Raw genomic sequence first — 20,375 nt, forward strand, 5'->3', positions numbered from 1 at the left:
GGACCCCTTATTACGGGGCTCACACACGGCTCAGCCTGACGTTTGATGCTGCTCTCGCACTGCTCTCACACTGCACACGCGAGACCCCTGTGCCTCCTTGAAGCTTTAAGGCCTCGACATGTGACATGCAACATGTGCGAAGTGACATACGACAGACAACTTGTGGCGTGCTACGGCGTGGTTAAAACCGATTTGCAATGAAACAATGTCGCTTTGCAAATGTTATTTCCATTCAAAATTTCAATTGTATCAGATGTACACTAGAGGGAGATTCATCAACTGTCTCAATAACCATCGGGTGCCACATCTGGATCTAAACATTCTCCTTATTTATATTATTATTTATACTGGTGCACACACGCATCCTATGTTTTTGTAAGCTTACAAAGTTTTCAAAAGCAAAGATATGGCAAGATTTCAAAGATTTATACAAATCTAAGCTAGGTTAGCCTCTCTCAAGATCAATTCACCTAACGGTGATCCGTAACATCCCGCTGGACGTCCCGTTGCTTTCGCGCCTCTGAATCGATCGAAGGGGAACCTACGGGGCCTTGCCACCGTGTTGCTAGTTCGTGTTGTTGTCCCAGATGCCTCGGTTGTGTTGCTAGGTCGTGTTGATGTCTCGGACGCCTCGGTTGTTTTGCTCACGTGCTGGTGTCGCCCGAGGATGCGTAGACCTTCAGTCGTTTAGTGGGATGAGGACATGGTGTTTTAGTTTCAGCATCCTAACGGGTCAGGGCCTCCTGAATCGCAGGCCGGGATTTGGTAACTGGTGCTGAAAGAAAGTGCTGCTTCAGAAAGCCACGAGTTGGACGTCCGGGGAGGAGAAACCGAAAATGAAGCAAGAGAAAAAAATTGTTTATTTTTAGTCGAGCGTCCTTCGGCCGATGGCTCGGAAAAATGTTTTGAAAAAGCGGTTGGAATGATTTCAGCTAAACGTCAAAGCAAATCCACTTTAAGCTGACTGGTGTTTAGTTGATATTGTTCAATCGTTGCCACAAGATACTAGGCAAGGGGTATTCTCGTTTGATGTCGTCGTTGCACATTTTCCTCAGTTTCTGTAGCATGACCGTTTGATAAACCTTGTTTGTCCTGCATCAGGGCAGTATGGTCTAGTTGGTAGCGGTTATGAATCTGTGATCTGTATGACTGTCTCTCTCTAACAACGTTCCTGAACATTTATAAAAGCCTGCACAGTATGAACTATGTAATGGTTAATTTAATTAGTCGTTCCCAACAGCTCTTCTGTTTATTTTTCTCTTTCTCTCTCTCATATTCTTATTCTCTCTCTCTCTCCCTCTCCCAGGCTTTGGCACCCTGCTGGGCCTGGGCCTGTCCGCCCCCAACGCGGGCTTCACCCAGATGGTGACGGTGTTCGGGCTGGCGGGCATCGTGGGCTACCACACGGTGTGGGGCGTCAGCTCGGCCCTGCACTCGCCGCTCATGTCCGTCACCAACGCCATCTCAGGTACGCCGCGCCACGCCTTCACCAAGGAGACGGGACCAGAGACAAGAGATCCATGTCTGCACGCGACGCAATGACATCCTCACGGCGGGGTTTGATTCATACCGGGTGGGGGCAGGGGTGGGGTGGTGGGCCCTTCCGTTAATGAAGTCAAACCCTGTTCTTGTGTACCTCTCGTGTTGTGACTCTGAGCTTCACAATTTGACATCGGTGATCAATGCGTCAGCTCCAAACGACGGGAGGGCGTACCGTCGACCAGGCCTGGTTCTGGATCCAACATAACAACTTGTCGCGTCGGATCCATTTGCAACGCGTGTTCTCCAAAGCCAAACGCGCGGGCTGGGAACCGAAGGGAGTTTCCAACATCTAAAGACGCGGCGCTCTTTTCACGCAGGCTTCAGAGGCCTTTCATCCACGTCCTCTCCGGCCCCCTGGTTGGTTTTGTCGGCGCAATTTTCCAAACAGACGAGTGAGCGATCCCCTAATGGGTCGTATCCTTATCGCCACCTCCGTCTCAACACCAAGGGGTGAAGAGGTTAGAGGTGTGTGTCTGCGTGTGTGTTATGTGCGTGGCATGCACGTGTGTGTTCCACCCCTTTGATCACTACTGAGGGTGCACGGGGGTCGGAAGTAACGCGGTGTCTGTGATCTTTGGCACTCGGGGGGGCCAAAAGGTCTTATTAACACGCGCACATACACGCATACACCTGGCACACACACGATCAGAGAAGGGTGTCTGCTTGGCCAGTCAAGAACCAATTCCCCTTGACCACCGTGTTTTAATTTGCTTCCTTTAAAAACAGACGTGTAATTAACACCCACCCTTCTAATAGACAAAGTTTATTATTTTAAATTTTGTAAAATAGAATATATAAAAAAGCAAAAAGAGACATCTTGGTGCGTGTCTGCTCTCCATCACCTCCCGGGCGTTAGAAGCATAATGTTTTCCCTCCATACTTGGCAGGACTGACTTCCCAATCCCCCTGTTCTCTTATATATTTTTTATAATGCCTTTTTATTCCTGTCATTGACAGACTGCGGTCAGGGAAACTCTAAGACGGATGGAATCCACACACACGCGTACAAGTACACACACACACACACAGACGTTAGGGAAGCCTGTTGGAATGTTGGGTTGGTTAGTGGGCACGGCCGTGTTGTCATTGGCTGGAGCCGTGCGATCCAACCAGTCGGGCCTGAGCACAGGTGGGTGATCCTTAGTCCTCATAGCCGGTGGCGTGATATCCAGTGTCTGGTAGAGAGGCCTGCTTGGCCCTACCTGGAGATCCCATGCAAGCTTTTATCTACCAGAGCTGTGTGTGGGTGGGTGGGTGAATCTCTGAATATCCATGTAGATCGGTCCAGTTTTCAAGGAATCCAAGAAACATGTGTAAATAGTCTCATGATGAGCTTACAACGGAGAGATCACTGGGTAGAGGAAATTAGTAATGTGTGCGTGTGTGTGTGTGTGTTCGGGGGGGTGGGTATTTACCGTATCTGACCGAAGAACAACAGTATTCTCATAAATATTCATCTCAACGGGGGAAACCTGCGGGTCATCTGAGTGTCTCTTGCTCTGCCCACTGAATCATTTCCAGTCAATGAGAGTCGAAGCCTGTGATATTGCCACACCATATTTAAAAAATGGTGTCCCTGTATACACAGTATATAGAATACAGGATAAATGCTTCAAATTATTTTAATTTGTATATCCCCACATTATTGATGTGATTTTTATTGTGTTGCTAGGAACAAGTCACCCTCCATCTCTCTGAGATTTAAAATGAGGCATAAAAAAAACAAACCCTTCTCCGTCAATATCTCCCCTTCTCCTCTTCTGTAGCGCGATCAGGGCTGTTATCGCGGGGGTATCCTGTGACTACAGACAGGCCTCCACTCCCTGCCCAGGCCGCTGTAAGGCCGACGGTGGCGGCGTCTGGCCGTCTCTTTCGTTAAGCCGGACGGCCAGCTGTCAGTCACCGCGTCGTCCAACGTTCCATCGGCGTCTCCGTTTCCCCCTTCTCCGCGTTTCACCTCTGTTCTCCTGAAAAACTTGTTAGTGGTTTCCAACAAGAGCCGCGCCGATTCCCCCCCGCCCCCCCCCCACCGCATCCCCTGCCCCAGCCGTGTGAAACTAATCCGCAATTTTTCCAATATTCCTCTGCGTGTGTGTGTTCCTCAGGTCTGACGGCCGTGGGTGGTCTGTCACTGATGGGCGGTGGCTACACCCCCACCAACACCGCCGAGACGCTGGCCGTGCTCGCGGCCTTCATCTCCTCCGTCAACATCGCCGGTGAGTCACCCACCATCGCCGCGGCCTCCGCTGCGCCTAAACCTTAACCTGAGAACACACCAGCTTGGGGATACACGAACTGCACCATGTAGGTTTTCACCTCAACACCCTCTAGTGGCTCGAGTGGGCGCTACAGTTAGAGCGCACTCGTTTTTCAGACGAACCGCGTTGTCGTTGGGAGATGTTGCTGCAGTGAGGGAGGTGCAAATGTGGAACATATTGAAGCAACGTCTAGAGAATGATTCCATGCATGATTAACTTGTGGACGAGTGCAGTTTATTCTTCAGAAACGTTCAGTTCAGATGCACTCTTCCGTCTTATTATTGCAACCCCAGGTTTCTGTTAAACAACCCCTACGACACACCTGCTGCTACGAAGCGCCTCTGGGTTGGACCACACACACACGCACACGCACACGCACACGCACACGCACACGCACACCCACTAACCCTTACCTCTGCTATTAGCCCTAATAATTCTCATTATAATGGCAAAGTTCCTGTAGTTAATAGAACGCCATCACTTGATAATTAGGCTGAGGAAACGGGGTCGCCCCGGGCCGGGGCGGCTGATTCAGGTTATTTTTCCTCCCTTTAAGAATGTCCCTAATGGCTCACAGCTAGAACCACTTAGTCGTTCTTCCCGAAGTGGGAGGGCGAGCGGGACAGGGACGGTGTGCGGCCGATCCTCGGGACCCCGTCTGTATCCGTGTTCCTCCTCAACGCTTCGGCTGCCAAAGTGTCGGCCCTGAATTGGGCTTCCTGAAATCCTGCAAAACCTTTCAACCGGAGGTCGAAAGGTTTCGCGGCGAGGGATCCAGAAGACCCCCGCTGAATTCCAAAGCTCAGCTGTCCGCTGCCAGGGAATCCAGCGTTTAAACCGCGTATTAGCTCCTCGGGCTTTAGGTTCTCCTCGGGATCCCTCATGATGTGAACCAAGCGAAGCAGTGTTTTTATAGAGATACTTGGGGTCTTTTTAATCAGATCAGGAGCATCCACATTTTCTAAGATTATCTACGGTGGTTAATATAATACAGGTCAGCTGTCTTTGTTCAGTTAAACTGGAGCATTTAAAGATCCGAACATGTGCGCTCTGGCTTGACGGTTTCCTATGTCGCCTACGTGTGATGTTCACACAGCATAGATCTCTATTAACACTCATCCGTCAAGACGAGGTGATGGCGCTCCGTTAGACAACAGTCTACACGTCTATAACCAGGCTTTCCCATACGTTACGCATTATTTTATGCTGCTCCTCTGTTACAGCTGGGGAACGTCATTCTACCACTCCTGAGTAACGTTAAGAAGTCCTAATGAAAGGGAACAGGTTGTTTTTCGAAAAAGGATAAACAAAGAAACCCTGCATGCCGTTAGGATGTCTCGCTGGGCCAGACTAAAGCGATCCGCTCGTCGGATGATTAACTGAAACATTGACCGGCCTCACGACCCGGTGCAGACGCTAAATCAGAGCTTCCATTCCTGAACGGTTTCCAGTGTAGGATGAGGTTTTCTGTAAGGGCACGGAAACCACCTTCTTTTTCTCTCCCCCCCCCCCCCCGCTGGCATCGGATTCAGACACCCGGAGCGTTCCTGCCTCCGTCTTGATATATTGACTCTGACGGCTAGCGGGAGTAATAGTAGTGGGATTGTTATTTCTGCTGTGTTTTACCGAGGACGCCCGCCGGCTAAAATTAGCTAGAGCAGCTGGAGCGACAGGTGCTAAACGTGTGTGTGTGTGTGTGTGTGTGTGTGTGTGTGTGTGTGTGGGGTAAACGGAGAGAAGTAACGCGACCAGCCAGTAAAGCAGTGAGACACCGTCTGCAGCTTTTTTTTTTTTTTTTTTTAATACGTTTTCTGAGAGTTTCCTACTTGAAATATTTACGCCGGTGTGAAGGAGAGACCGAAGGAAAAGCGCCTGACACTGAGGGCTGGCAGCGCTCCACACTGCCAGTGTGTGGAGTGGACTCCACCCGTGATGTTGTCGTCCTTGAAGCAGATCTCTCTTGGACGGCCCTCGGGGGCCCGACCCCGTCTCCTCTCTCGGCTCTCCTTTTTCTTTCCACTGAACCAGTCTGCCCTCTCCTCTCCTCTCCGCTTTCCGCTCGGCCCCCGCAGGTGGCTTCCTGGTGACCAAGAAGATGTTGGACATGTTCAAGAGGCCCACTGACCCCCCGGAGTACAACTACCTCTACCTGCTGCCCACCGGGGTCTTCGTGGGGGGCTACGGTGCGGCGTTGCAGGCGGGGTACAACATTGAACAGGTGTGTGTGTGTAGAGCCACACTCTAACATACTGTCTACCTGGTTCAGGATCATGTATCATGTGATTATTTTCAAATCAATGGGGTTGATGTGTTGCGCCTACTTCTCACCTCTATACGGATCTTTGGTGTGATCAGTGTGATGTTCGCCGTTTAACCGGCACCTTGCCTCGCTCTACCGAGGGGAAGCGTAGAAATCCACTGAAAAAATGTGTTTGTCGTTGGTTTGGTCAACATTTGACTTCAAATACGGCCATTCGCTGCTCCTGCATATTTTAGGGTGTTGTGTTCAAGGTTGTATTTATGTGGCGATGTCCAGGCAGTAGGCCACTGTATTGCATATTCCTCCATTTTTATTTTTATTATTAATAATAATAATAATAATACATTTAATTTAGAGGCGCCTTTCAAGACACCCAAGGTCACCTTACAGAGCATATAGTCATCATTCAAAACTATGTAAAACAGACTAGGAATAAAAGGAAAACGGAGGTTAAACATGAAGAATAATAATAATTAATAACACTCAAAGACGCCTAAAGTGAAGGGGGGACCTCACTAACCACCACCAATATGTAGCACCCACTTGGGTGATGCACGGCGGCCAATCGGCGCCAGAACGCTCACTACACACCAGCTTGAGGTGGAGAGTTAGGGATGAGGTGGAGAGTGAGGGAAAATAACATATTTAAACACTATCGACCATATTTAAACACTGTCGATCACATTTAAACACTATGGACCACACGTAAACACTATGGACCACATGTAAACCCTATCGACCATATATAAAACACTTTTTTTTTTTTTTTTTTTTTTTATTTTTTTTTCCTCATGTTGCTTTCGCTAATCTCTCCAACCCTACTGCTGAGGACTGTTTTATTAGACACCACAGTAGTGAAGAGCCCGTCCCGGATTACGGTTTCCGCAGACGTCCGTGTCGTACCCTAACCCCCCCCCCCCCCCCCCCCCCAGATGATGTACCTCGGCTCGGGGCTGTGCTGCGTGGGGGCGCTGGCCGGCCTGTCCAACCAGAAGACGGCCCGCCTGGGCAACGCCCTGGGCATGATGGGCGTGGCGGGGGGCATCGCGGCGGCCCTGGGCTACCTCAAACCCTCCCCCGAGCTCCTGGCCCAGATGAGCGTGGCCATGGCGGTGGGCGGGACGGCGGGTGAGTCACGCCTAATGGACCGTACTTGTACTCTGCATGCTGGTCGTGTTCAAGTGTGTTTCCAATTCCCCCAGTGGTTGTGGGGGTCTGTCTCTGTGTATGTGTGTGTGTGTGCGTGTGTGTGTGCGTGTGCATGAGCTCATGGGCCGCGTTAATCAGCAGGTGTGCCCCGTGCGCAGCCTATCTCTGTGATGTTTGGATCAAACGCTGCACCGTGACTAAAGGCCCCAAACAGACCCGGGAGTTCAGAAGGAACCGCCGGCCCCCTCTCATTGAGTCATGCCGCCCCCCCCCCCACCCCCACCCCCGCCCCCTGATTGGCGCTCTCGTCTCCAGGGTCAATTTGAATGCTAATTGTTCCAGTAACGGGCTGAAACCAGACTAAACCAACCTTCAGACAACAGGCCACTTCCAGATGCCCCCGCTAACCCCCCGTGCCCCCCCCCCACCCCCTGGTCGGGCGCACAAACACAGGCCAGGCCCCCTCACACTCGGGACTCACAAACATGGAATTTCCCTAAACATTGTGTGTGTGTGTGTGTGTGTGTGTGTGTGTGTGACTGGCGGTGGTCATTATAGATATTTGTATTTCAAATAAAAGTTGTCAAATACCTCCCGTTACTCCGTCTGATTGCTGCGCCGTTTGTACGTGAAATGACTCTTGACGTCTGAATGTTGTCGGTCCCCGTCATGCAGGGCTGACCGTTGAAAGTACTGCTCTCTATTTGCCCAGTGACTTGAACATGTGCCTTCAACTGTTTTTACCGACTTGTTTAGTCGCAGACTTCCTCTCTTTTTTTTTTTTCTTTGCTTATGTTCCGGTGTAAACACCCCCCCCCCCCCCCCCCCCCTTCCTCGCTTCATCCATGCGTGTCTCTGCCCCCCCCCTCCCCCCCTTAGGTCTGGGCATCGCTAAGAGGATCCAGATCAGCGACCTGCCCCAGCTGGTGGCGGCCTTCCACAGCCTGGTGGGCCTGGCCGCCGTGCTGACCTGCGTGGCCGAGTACATGATCGAGTACCCCCACTTCGCCACCGACCCCGCTGCCAACTTCATCAAGATCGTGGCCTACCTGGGCACCTTCATCGGGGGCGTGACCTTCAGCGGCTCCCTGGTGGCCTACGGAAAACTGCAAGGTCAGGCCGGGAAAGAGAAAGACGGGGGGGGGGGGGGTTATTCGTTATAATAATTGAATCGTCTTTATTTGGTACATTTTCAAATTCAAAGCCTAACTAATGCTAAATATGTGGTGGCTTTTCTCAGTTACTGATCCTTGTCAAAACTATATTATCACTATATTTAGTTTTCTTTAGCCTCAGCCGTCGCAGCTCAGCTCTGGTAATTCAGTGAGGGTCGTGGGCCATTTCAGTATTCGCGTTTCTAGACCGAACAATTAACCCAACGGATTCCCGAACCGCGGGTTGAGCCTCCAACTGTCCGTCCCAGTCTGAGTTCTTGGAAACAAGAAGCACTCATTGTGCTGTAATGGCAGCAGGAGTGATTGAGCTTCTCCTGACCACACCAGCAGTGAAAGGAAACGCAGCAGAATGTCTGCACCGCGCTGGCCAGATGTCGTCCACCCAGCTAATATGCGGTCGGTTTCTGACCATTCCTCATTCTGGGGTAGACAGCAGCCCCTCCGGTCATTTTCCACTTGTTTCCTGAAAACTGGATTTCATTATGCCGACATGGAGCGTTCCTACCTGCTATATGGTCCAGAGTGTTTTATATTATTTATTTCAAGTGGACGAAAAAATAAGTAAAACTTGAAATGGCACAAAAGATATTTCAGCAGCTTTCAAACTAATTTCACATCAGGAGTGTTTGTGACCAAATCATTGAGAAAATGAAAGTGTTTACTACAAAATATGCCTCAGTGGTATGGAAACAATCTCTGCTCACTATTGAGATTGAGCCATTTTCTGAACACAGACACACACACAGACACTAGCGCCGCATCAAAGCGAGACCCTTGGTAGACACGCCTCACACCCTGCCTGATGTGACTCTGTCCTCCCCTCCTGGCCTCCCGCTCTGCAGGCACGCTGAGCAGCGCTCCCCTGGCCCTCCCCGGCCGCCACGCCATCAACGCCACCCTCATGGCCGCCAGCGTGGCGGGCATGATCCCCTACATGATGGACCCCAGCTACCTGACGGGCATCACCTGCCTGGGCTCCGTGTCCGCCCTCTCCGCCATCATGGTACTGGTCTCCTGGTCTCCGGGTGTGCTGGGCTATGTTCCTGCTGCTCAAGTGGCGCGCTCTTCTAGTGGTCTACTGGTGGAATTGTGCACCGGAGGACTATTCTACTGGTGGACTAGTGGTCGACTGATCCACCATTAAACTAGTCCACCAGTAGGCTGGACTGGTTTAATGGTGCACCTGTCGACTAGGATGCTGGTTGATGTAGTTTTTTTCTTACATTGATCAGGGAATTTGGATTAATGTTTTATGCTCTGTAATTGTTCTGTATCTCAAATCGATTTCACAAATCGATTTTATTTTGGTAACTGATAATTTCTAAAATGATGACGTATAAACAGACTGAGAAGGTGCAGTCATATTTATTTTGGCATGAGCGAGAAGCGGCGGAATATTATTTTAGGCATTTGTTTTCTTTTATATATCCCGTTTTAATGATACGATGATTCAGCACTGGATCGGAAGCGGCTCTGCTGATGCCTCGCTTGGTTATAACTCCTCCTCTTCCTCCCTCCCTCCCCCCCCCCCCCAGGGGGTGACCCTGACCGCGGCCATCGGGGGGGCCGACATGCCGGTGGTGATCACGGTGCTCAACAGCTACTCCGGCTGGGCCCTCTGCGCCGAGGGATTCCTGCTCAACAACAACCTGCTGACCATCGTGGGGGCCCTCATCGGCTCCTCGGGGGCCATCCTGTCCTACATCATGTGTGTGGTGAGTCGTCACGGCAACATCCGCAACGGGGGAGAACATACCAACTGCTCTCCTTTGGTCTGGTGATGGCATTTGGGAGGGTTTGGGGTCAATGTTTGGGATGGTCTTCTGGGTACAGGATATTTGAATGTCTGCAGTCTACGCTCCTAGGCATCCCTGGACAAGTTGCCCCACTGCCTACGTCCCCATCGACGCATTCTCTAAAACCAAAACGCTGAAGGCTGCTTGATGTCCTCCCTGGTGGATGTGGGGCTGTAGTACCGCCACTCTCCAGTAGGAGGGACTCTAACGTTGCTGCTGTAACGGCTTGCTGATACACTCACTGCACCAGAACCCCATGCTGTTTGTTTCAACCAATATGGTCCTGGCATCCGTTTGCTTGAACGCGACCATGTTCAAGGAACGCCATGGCAATGACTCAGCCAATTAAAGAAAACAAAAATGTACATCAAACGGGGAGCACATTTGGTTGTAACCCTCCCCCCCCCCCCCCCCCCTTATCATCAGGCCATGAACCGCTCCCTGACCAACGTGATCCTGGGGGGCTACGGCACCACCTCCACCGGCTCGGGCAAGCCCATGGAGATCACGGGCACGCACACGGAGGTCAACGTGGACCAGACGGTGGAGATGATCAAGGACGCGCAGAGCATCATCATCACCCCGGGTACACACACACACACACACACACACACACACACACACACACACACACACACACACACACACACACACACACACACACACACACACACACACACACACCCTACCTGTAGGCCAATATTGGATTCACATGCAAAAACGGGTGGGTGAGTGGGGGGGGGGGGGGGGCGGGGGAATACATTCTTCGCAAATTGCTCATCCGCAGCCCTCATCTTTGACTCTGCCGCTCCGCCACACACCATGCTGGGAGCCTCAAACCCCCAGCCACACACTGTGACAGATCGGCTAAGTGGCGCACACACACGCACGCACGCGGGCACACACAAACACACACACTGGGACAGAGGGACTGGGAAATGAAAAACACACTCCTGCTTGACTGTGCCACTCACATTTTTTGGAGGGTTTAGCAAAGCAAGACGCTGTGTTTACATAACCTTTTCTTGACCCCCCCCCTATACCGTTACATCACCATCTTGCTAGGATAATTGCCCAGCCTTGAACACACACAAACACACTGTTTTGAACAGTCAAGCCCGTGGGCTGGTGGGGGTGGGGGGGGCGGGGGTTGGGGTCTGTGCCACAATCTGGTTTGTGTAATCAAAGGGAATCTTGACAATGTAATCAATAAAAGTCGGTATGGTTTCCTGGTTCTCCGTTTGGTATAAATCCTAGCCCACGGTCGGCCACATAAATGATCCATGGTGTGTTCTCCGGTCTCGGGCGCCCTGTCACCTGACCCGCCTCACGCCGCCTCGACGCCGCTCCTTAACCTTCGTCCAGCGTTCTCTCCCTGGTGCCCCGACGCAAGTGGAGCCGGCGGCCCGTGAGACGTTTGTTATCACCCAGTCACGTGATACATGGGGTTGTTATCACCCAATCACGTGATACATGGGGCGGTTGTCACCCAATCACGTCATAGGGTTGTTTTCACCCAATCACGTGATACATGGGGTTGTTCTCACCCAATCACGTCATACATGGGGTTGTTATCACCCAATCACGTGATACATGGGGTTGTTGTCACCCAATCACGTCATACATGGGGTGGTTGTTTCCCAATCACGTCATACATGGGGTGGTTGTTACCCAATCACGTCATACATGGGTTGGTTGTTACCCAATCACGTCATACATGGGTTGGTTGTTACCCAATCACGTCATACATGGGGTTGTTATCACCCAATCACGTGATACATGGGGTAATTTTGCGGTCACGTGACATGGCCTTGTTTTCTCCCAGTTGGTGTACGTGGTCTTGAGTCCACTGTGATAGCTGACACAAAGTGATAAAAGCCCAAACATGTTTACTTTATTATGGGTTCAAAAAGCAGAGCAGGGGAATTAAATGATAACAATTTTCTGTTTTATTGGCGACCTTTTTTTTTCTTCGGCTGGTATTTAGATAATTTCCTTGACTAATATGAAATATTTGGTTTCGGCAAATAGTGTGATGATATTCTGCTTATACTCTGTCTAAATAGTTGGCCGTACAGATATCTCTGCAGACTTAGCCTTGCACATGGTGTTCTCATCTCTCGACCTATCGCTGCAGTCTGCCTAATCATGTGATGTGTTCTTCATTATAGCCAGAAGTCTGGTTAGTTGCATTGGCTTTGCAATAATCCTGTTTCATTCACCATTGACAACCAATTATTGGGTTTTCACAGGTTTTATTTCATCGCTCTATACTGTATAGATCTATCAAAGATAAAAGTCTGGAATGACTGGAATTGTGTCTGGTATAATGGACATTGTTGCGGGATGAATGAATGGAATTCTAATGGAAGCATTTGTGAGACTTCTGCTCTGATATACAAAAATAACGTGGTCCGATTGATGTGAAGCTCGTTCTCACCATTGACTCATAATTGAATCCTTGTTAAACTCGAATCAACCACAACCAAGGGATTAACAATCGGAGGAATCTGAAAACAAAATTATTATATTGCTTGTTCCCATTGTGGCGGACTACAAAAAAAATTGAAAGTATTTTTCTGTGTTCCTGATCCATGACGTCCCATCAGACAGTAGCATGCTATACGACCTTGGGTGTCTTGAAAGGCGCCTCTAAATTAAATGTATTATTATCATTATACCCAAAGTCATTAGCTACAGCTATTTGTCTTTTTTACACACTTTCAGGAGCGCTCGCATGATTGCATCGCTGCCCCTCGTTGATCTGGGCCGTTGTTTCTAATGGGCGGCTTCACGGGCACTGTGTGTGATGGACAGTTGAGGAGCCGGTTCAGACGTGCCCTGGTCAACATGGCACACTCCCTGCCCTGGGCCAGCCTGTGTGTGTTGTCTGGTTAGCACACGCAGCCCGAAACAAAGCACTAGGGAACTTAATCAAAACCCTGCGCTCGTGTCCAGCAGGTTCCAGCTTTGATTGTTGTGGCTCCATAGAAGGAACACAAGTTTTGATCCAAAGTGGAAAAATAACATACAACTTTTGGAATTGTTTCATTGGTAAATAATGAATTTGTTATTTTAATAGATCCATTGCAAAATAATTCCATTCTTCCAACTAATGGTTGACCTGAGTTTTTTTCTGTACCATGTAGACCTGATATACGGTGATATTGTGACAATACCAACGCTATTTCCTAACGCACCACTCGTCGTGTGTGTGTGCTGTGGTTCCCCAGGTTACGGCCTGTGTGCTGCCAAGGCCCAGTACCCCATCGCCGAGCTGGTCAAGATGCTCTCTGAGGCCGGCAAGCAAGTCAGGTAAGGGCTGAGGCCTCGGGACGTCCCAGTAGAGGAGGAACTCCATCGATGGGGGTTGTGATATGCATTTGTTTACCATCGTAAACGGCTTCGAGAAATTGCTAGACAAAAGTTTAGTTTGCCTTGCTAAACCACTCACCGGAGCGTTTTGTGGGATTCTGGGGGGGGGGGGGGGGGGGGGGAGGGAGACGGTTTTGTGGTGGATGGGAGGAAAGCGTGAATGAAAGAAAGTGGAGGGAAGGGGAGTGGGATGGAGGAGGAAGGGGGACGCTGAGCGGAAGCTTCTGTAATTGTCCCGTCGGCCGTTTGATCCCGGGCCGGCCAGCTGCTCCTGCTTACAGCATTTGTAGTTGATTAGGAGGAAGTGGGTGGCCAGGGAGAGAGAGACCCACTTTACCTCCATCCCTCTTTACTCTTCTGGAGTTTTGCTTTTTTCCCCTCTTCTCCCCTTTATCACACATTTCCGATTCCAACACTATCCCTCCTTGTTCCGACCGCTCCCATTCTCCAGTCCATCCATTTTGTCTCTCGCTTAGTGTCGGAATGGCCGCCCCCCCCCCCTTCCCCACATATTCAAATTGGCGTCCCTACCGTATCAGTTTAGTTTTTACTTCCTTATTCTCGGTTCATTCCTTCTTCGGCTGTGGCTCGTCGGTATCCGTAGTTCTTCAGCCTCGACGCCATGCCATCGCAAAAGGCCTGGGCCCGCGCTCGACAGGAAATGTTTTAGTTTAGCTCTTTTGGGGGTTTGTTTGTTGTTATCCACAGGCCACCGACGCTAATGGGTGCCAGAACAGCTTGAAAGCATCCTAATAAAAGAGGACTTGATCTCTCTCACAATGGTGGCCGGCTGCCTGGTCATCAGCGCAGTCACACGACACCTAGCAGGCCTCTGATTGGACGCGTCTGCACGGCTTGTTTCACACTTTAGCAGACACACGTGCCGTCTGTGGAGAAAAAAATACCGTCAGATGTGTAGTTGTGTGTCTGTCTGTGTCTTTGTGAGGGTCTAAGATGTAGTTTGGGCTAACCCTAACCAGGACTGCTAGGGGGTTTAAACCTGGACTGTTGGGGTGTTTAAACCAGGACTGTTGGGGTGTTTAAACCAGGACTGTTGGGGTGTTTAAACCAGGACTGTTGGGGTGTTTAAACCAGGACTGTTGGGGTGTTTAAACCAGGACTGTTGGGGTGTTTAAACCAGGACTGTTGGGGTGTTTAAACCAGGACTGTTGGGGTGTTTAAACAAGGAGTGGTAGGGGGGTTAAACCAGGACTATTAGGGCGGTTAAACCAGGACTATTAGGGCGGTTAAACCAGGACTATTAAGGGGGTTAAACCAGGAGTGATAGGGGGGTTAAACCAGGACTGTTGGGGGAATTAAACCAATACTAGAGACCCGGTCAGAGGATGCCTTTGCTGTGGTTTCAACCCCCCTTACACGCACACACCCTGTCTTCCCCTCAACCAACACCACCTACTCCTTCTCTTCCACGTTGAATCTTTCAATACATCCCCCCCCCCCTTCTCCCCAATTCTTATTCCTCCTTCTCGCCACCACTATCCCTCCTCCTCACCCTGGAGTCATTTCCTGTCTTGTGAGGAGCCGTTTCATGCCCGGTCGTCTCTGACCAGCTAGGAGCCCACAACTAGATGCCTTATTTGGGTGCGGCCCTGTTCCTCCCTTCAGTGATGGCGTCCTATGTCAGAGATGTTATTTAAATGAATCCATCACAGTGATCCAACATCACCAATTCTCAATATCATCGTTGTTATGTGATTGTGTAATGGATTTGGGGCAGGGTCGGCCTGGCGGCTCCGGCGGTAGTTTGATCCCCGGGCTCCTCTGAGCGTCGAGGTGTCCCTGAGCCCGACGCCTGCCCCAAACCGCTCTCGAGGAGCTGGCCGTTTGCTGCCTTGCGTTGTTTACTCCGCCGTTGTAGGTCGCTTTGGATAAAGCTAAATTACCTAAATGTAATGTAAATGCGAGTCCACTTTGTACCGGATAAATCAGTCGGTAGAGCATTGTGGTTCTTGGTGTGAGCGGTGGTGGGCGGTCTGCTCTGTATTTAAGTGTCTAACTCTCTAACTCTCTCGCTCTCTCAGGTTCGGGGTCCACCCGGTGGCTGGACGTATGCCAGGGCAGCTCAACGTGCTGCTGGCGGAGGCCGGCGTGCCCTACGACATCGTCCTGGAGATGGAGGAGATCAACGACGACTTCAAAGGTAATACCCCTTTCGGTCGCCCTGGGGGTCCATGACCGACTCCCTGGAATCCGGGGGTCCGGATCCATGACTGACCCCTTGGATCGGAGGTCCTAGACCTTGACGGAATGGTGAACTGGGGGTCCAGATCATGAGCGACTGGGTATTGGGGTCTGAGTGTGTTGGGGGCCGAGGGGATTGCTGAGTTAAATCCAACATTGGATTTTGGTTGTTGTGCACAAAAAAACCCATTCCGTCCTTTCTACCTCCACCTTCACTGTGCAAGTCTGAGTCTAGAAAGGAATGATGCAAACATGAGTCATCTGCTGGGACGTTTTCAGGGATGGGGAAATTGAGTTATAAGCTTGGGAAATGTAATATATGGTTCTGCTTCTGGCTAGAAGTTACTTAGCCAGACGTATCTATTATCAGTTATACTTAAGGTAGTTATTATCTTAGTTTACTGATAAGAGGTTAATGCTTCCTCCATGTAAATACAAAACGGGCGATTTTGCAGTGTGATAACGCAAGACTTAACCCTGTAGGGAAGGAAGACCATTAAGCGTGTGTGTCTTTATGTGTGCGAGCAGAGACTGACCTGGTTATGGTGATCGGGGCCAACGATACGGTGAACTCCGCCTCCCAGGAAGACCCCAACTCCATCATCGCCGGCATGCCGGTTCTGGAGGTGTGGAAGGCCAAGCAGGTGAGACCCCCGCCTTTCTTACCTATACACCTGAACCGACGCACAAAGCCGGGACCTGGAGAAGGTTAACCCAACAGGCTCCCAGGTGCCTCTCCCATCAGCGTTGTGGAATGAGCACGTTTAGGAACGTCTCACTGGCCGTGCACTAAGCATTCTTATTTTTACACTATAGTTACGGTTCTACACTTTAGAGTTAAACAATTAATGGTCAAAATGATACACTGTATGGTTGAAGTCAGCTTTACACTTTATGTTCTAGTGTGTTATAAACTTTATAGTTTAATTGCTACACTTCATATTTATAGTTATACACTTTTGATCTGGTAATGTTACTAGGTCTTGAGCAGGCATATTGGCGGCGCTGATTGCCCGGAATGTCGACCCTGGCTCCCGTTCCCTTGTCCTGAACAGTGCACGGAAAGAATGCATGCATTGGAAGGGGCTAAAATGAGCCTAGTAGAAATGTCCATTTCAGAGAGGGTTGTTGTGGGGGGTGGGCTGAGGAGAGTGTGAGGACCTCTCCTCCGCATGCTGGTGCGTACGTTTTGGTACGTCATAACCATCTTCTAAGCTGTAGTCTCATGTGCACCCCAACCCTTTAGGTTACATTACAATGCCAATACTTTTAGATGTATTAAGCCATCGGTGACCGAAGTCCTCGTCTCTCCGTACATTTGCTGCGAAGGCCCCTGTGCACTCTGGGTAACTTATGGCATGAGCTAAACGGGACCAGCCAATGCCCGACTCTTAACCGATTTATCTTTGGTTGCACTCTGGTCCTAAATGGAACCAAGTGGGCCCATGAATTAAACATGAGGAAGAGGAGGGAGACGAGGAGGAGGAGGAGGAGGGGGCCTGAATCCTGTTATCTTAACGTGGTTCCACCAGGGATGAGGTCACCTCCACGGGCTGACCCGTTTCCTTGAGCCCCTCTTTGATCCGCCTCCACACCGCTCCGGGGGTGCTTGATTCATCTGTCCCCACGTCCCATCGTCTTGTGCGCACACAAAGGAAACGACACACACACACACACACACACACACACACTGAGTAACACAATTACTCTGGCTCTGCTTTAAACACAACCGTTGGATGATCAATGGAAAGCCTTAAAGCCGCTGTAGGTGAGAGGGAGTTGTTAAGAGAGAGGGAGAGAGGGACTTTCCCTCCCCTGATGGGCGAGATGCAGTCCCTGAACAAATCGTGGTAGAGATGCCCTGGAAGATGGGAGCTGAGCCGGCAGCGGTCTGAGTCGTCTTGTATAGAGACAGGCGTGTTCAACTAGCAACGGCTATTCTCACTGCTCCGTTCACACAGTAGGAGCTGACGCGTGGCTAGGCCATTGGGGATATGTGATGTATCTCAGCTCTTTACTTCGACCTAGAGCACCGTTGACACCTTTTTACAACATAAAAAAGGTGCGTTGTCATCAATCTTTGTTTCTGTGTGTTTCAGGTGGTGGTGATGAAGCGTTCTCTGGGTGTCGGTTATGCTGCCGTCGACAACCCCATCTTCTACAAGCCCAACACCGCCATGTTGCTAGGCGACGCCAAGAAGACCTGCGACGCACTCGCGGCCAAGGTGCGGGAGAGCCACGACCAATAGGAAGACCCCCCCCCTATACCCAAATCACTCGGTCCTCCAATCCGAGCGGAGCAGGTGTTGTAGGAGGAGCAGGAGGAAGAAGGTGGAGGATGACCTGGTGTATCTAGTTTATTTTTCTTTTCCCAAATAAATTCTGTAGTATTTTTGCTTTTGGAAACAAAGCGTCTGGAACACATGGCAACATGGAGATAAAACCCCAGCCTCCGTTATGGAAACATGGGTGGAGGTGCGGCTGGTGGTGTTCTTGTGGAAGCGTCGATACAGCTTTTGTTTTGTTTTCCCCACAAAGCTACTCCTTCTGCCTAGTGCTTATTGGATGGGTTTTAGTTTTTGTTTGCTCGAGGTCTAAATAAGGGAGCTTCAATGTGGAGCCTCTGTCTGCTCTTAGAAAGGAATTCAGTTTTTTACAACTGTTGGCGGCGAAATATAAAGATTGTAGCGTTGATGTTTTCAACCGTAAAAACGTCTCCCGAGCCCCCCCTTACTTTGATTTAGCATTAACGATGATAGCATTAATTGTCGAGTCCCTTTTTAAACTCGATAACAAAACTTTTGCTCAAAACTACTCCACATCCATTAACGCTTTTGTAAAGGTGATCTTTTGTGGATAGTTTTGTATGCTAGTTTTGTATTCTGGCCTAATTGATCCTATATTTAGATTGTCAAATCACACTTTCCAGTCGTACTATTGGCTGTTTTCCTTTTCAATAGTTCTTAGAATGTGTCCCTTTGTGCCTTGCCTGTTGAACTGTAAATCGTTTATCCAAAAATGATTTAAAATCCATCCCGAGATGGGTTTGAAGCCGATCTCTAATTAACTGATGAAGTGTAGGGACCCACTTTCAGTCTTCTTCTTGTCACTTTACGGCAGTAGCTCCTGCTGTGTTGAACCCTTGCTGGTCCTTCGTGCCTGCCATACGTTCTGTGGCGTCCAGTGGTGTGTTTCAAGCTACGTTCCCCCTCTTAATTCCCTATTGCTCCCCAATAGACAAACTTCCTTATACTTCAGGGCTATGAAGGAGAAGCACATTTCAAGCATGACTTATCTGTTAACTTCAACGTTTTGGAACGATGAAGACTGTAGTCAGAGATCGTTACTTAACATGCGAGTGGGAGTTGAGCAGCAGTACAAGTAAGGTTTTAGTTTCTTAATAGTATTCTTTATGAATCAATCAAATCTTTATATAATGTATTATCTATTCAGCGTCAACATTCCCCAGTGCCATATGTTCCTCTTTATTGATGACGATAGACTTTTTGAAACTATGCCGCACAATATTAGTTCTACTGTTTGTTACATTTTAGTACAAGTACTGTATGCTGTTGTTCACAGACCAGAAACTATCTAACATCGTAATATATGGACGCTACTACTAATTATGTAGAAAACGACCATTGCTCACATCTGACCAATCAGTAACTGACTGTCATTGACCAAGGATTACATCCAACCAATGACTTGTGTTTAACCACACGTTGACCAACACCCACACCTTTTATAACCTCAGTTTGATTCTGGCTTTTTAGTTCATTTGTAAAGCTTAGAGCAATGGAGCTAAAAGCTCAGAGCTTATATACTCCTTAACGAGTGACCTAAACGAGGATTATGCACACTCATCTAATTCAATCAAATCGCCAAATTTGCACATGAACTATAGGCTTAGGCTGTTGAAAGTTAATCGACATAACGCATAGAATAGGAAGCGTTGGCCCCCGATGGATTGTATTTTTCTAGAGAAGCCCTACTTGGATGTTGCTGCGTTGATATTTGATACTATGGATTTGTGTGACCAGTAGATGCATGTCAATTAGGTGAATTAAATGTACTGTGAATGTAGTTTTTAATTCACCGTGGACCTCTGTAATCCCTAATAAAACCCTCAAGTGCACATGATTTGTCTTTGTTATTTTGAATTAGTTGTAGATGTTTGTTTTGTCTAAGGCTGTAAAACTTGATTCCCAAGGAAACATCGGAAACTGAGATTCACATTTCCGTGGTAATCATGTGCGTGTGGATTGCATGAGTCCTCCATGAGGGTTGTAGCACAACAAGTGCAGGTGGAATGACACGACTGGTGCATTATTGCAAGAAGATAAAAGTCAACATACAAGCGGCACTTGATTGCTATTCATCAGTGACTGAGTGCGTGGGGGGGGGGGGGGGGGGGGATGGATGAACTTGGCACCACAGAGATGGGTGTGTGTCTCTTGATGGAGTAGAGATGCATGTCGTGGAAGGGGGGGGGGTATGGCATGTGTTTGGCATGAGGGCGGTTTCATCCTCCAACCACCACTCAGACGGTCTTATCTTCTCCCGCCGCGGGACATCTGAAGAGGGGAACTGTCACACTTTAAAGTGAGATGCAGAG

The 20,375-nt window shown here is 49.5% G+C and overlaps 1 protein-coding gene across 1 annotated transcript in view; it reads left to right on the top strand.

The window, feature by feature from the left end:
• nnt (nicotinamide nucleotide transhydrogenase) overlaps positions 1–19,895 on the top strand; it is a 31,303-nt gene extending 11,408 nt beyond the window's left edge. The window contains exons 11-22 of the mRNA XM_060050275.1: positions 1,307–1,468; positions 3,648–3,758; positions 5,873–6,018; positions 6,993–7,188; positions 8,089–8,322; positions 9,227–9,387; positions 9,920–10,099; positions 10,607–10,766; positions 13,414–13,495; positions 15,598–15,716; positions 16,286–16,401; positions 17,857–19,895. Coding sequence (XP_059906258.1) covers positions 1,307–1,468; positions 3,648–3,758; positions 5,873–6,018; positions 6,993–7,188; positions 8,089–8,322; positions 9,227–9,387; positions 9,920–10,099; positions 10,607–10,766; positions 13,414–13,495; positions 15,598–15,716; positions 16,286–16,401; positions 17,857–18,006 — 1,817 coding nt within the window. The 3' untranslated portion in view covers positions 18,007–19,895. The remainder of the gene's footprint in view (positions 1–1,306; positions 1,469–3,647; positions 3,759–5,872; positions 6,019–6,992; positions 7,189–8,088; positions 8,323–9,226; positions 9,388–9,919; positions 10,100–10,606; positions 10,767–13,413; positions 13,496–15,597; positions 15,717–16,285; positions 16,402–17,856) is intronic.
• The last annotated feature ends 480 nt before the right edge of the window (positions 19,896–20,375 follow it).

Source organism: Gadus macrocephalus, chromosome 4, assembly GCF_031168955.1.
Source record: "Gadus macrocephalus chromosome 4, ASM3116895v1".
NCBI lineage: Eukaryota > Metazoa > Chordata > Actinopteri > Gadiformes > Gadidae > Gadus > Gadus macrocephalus.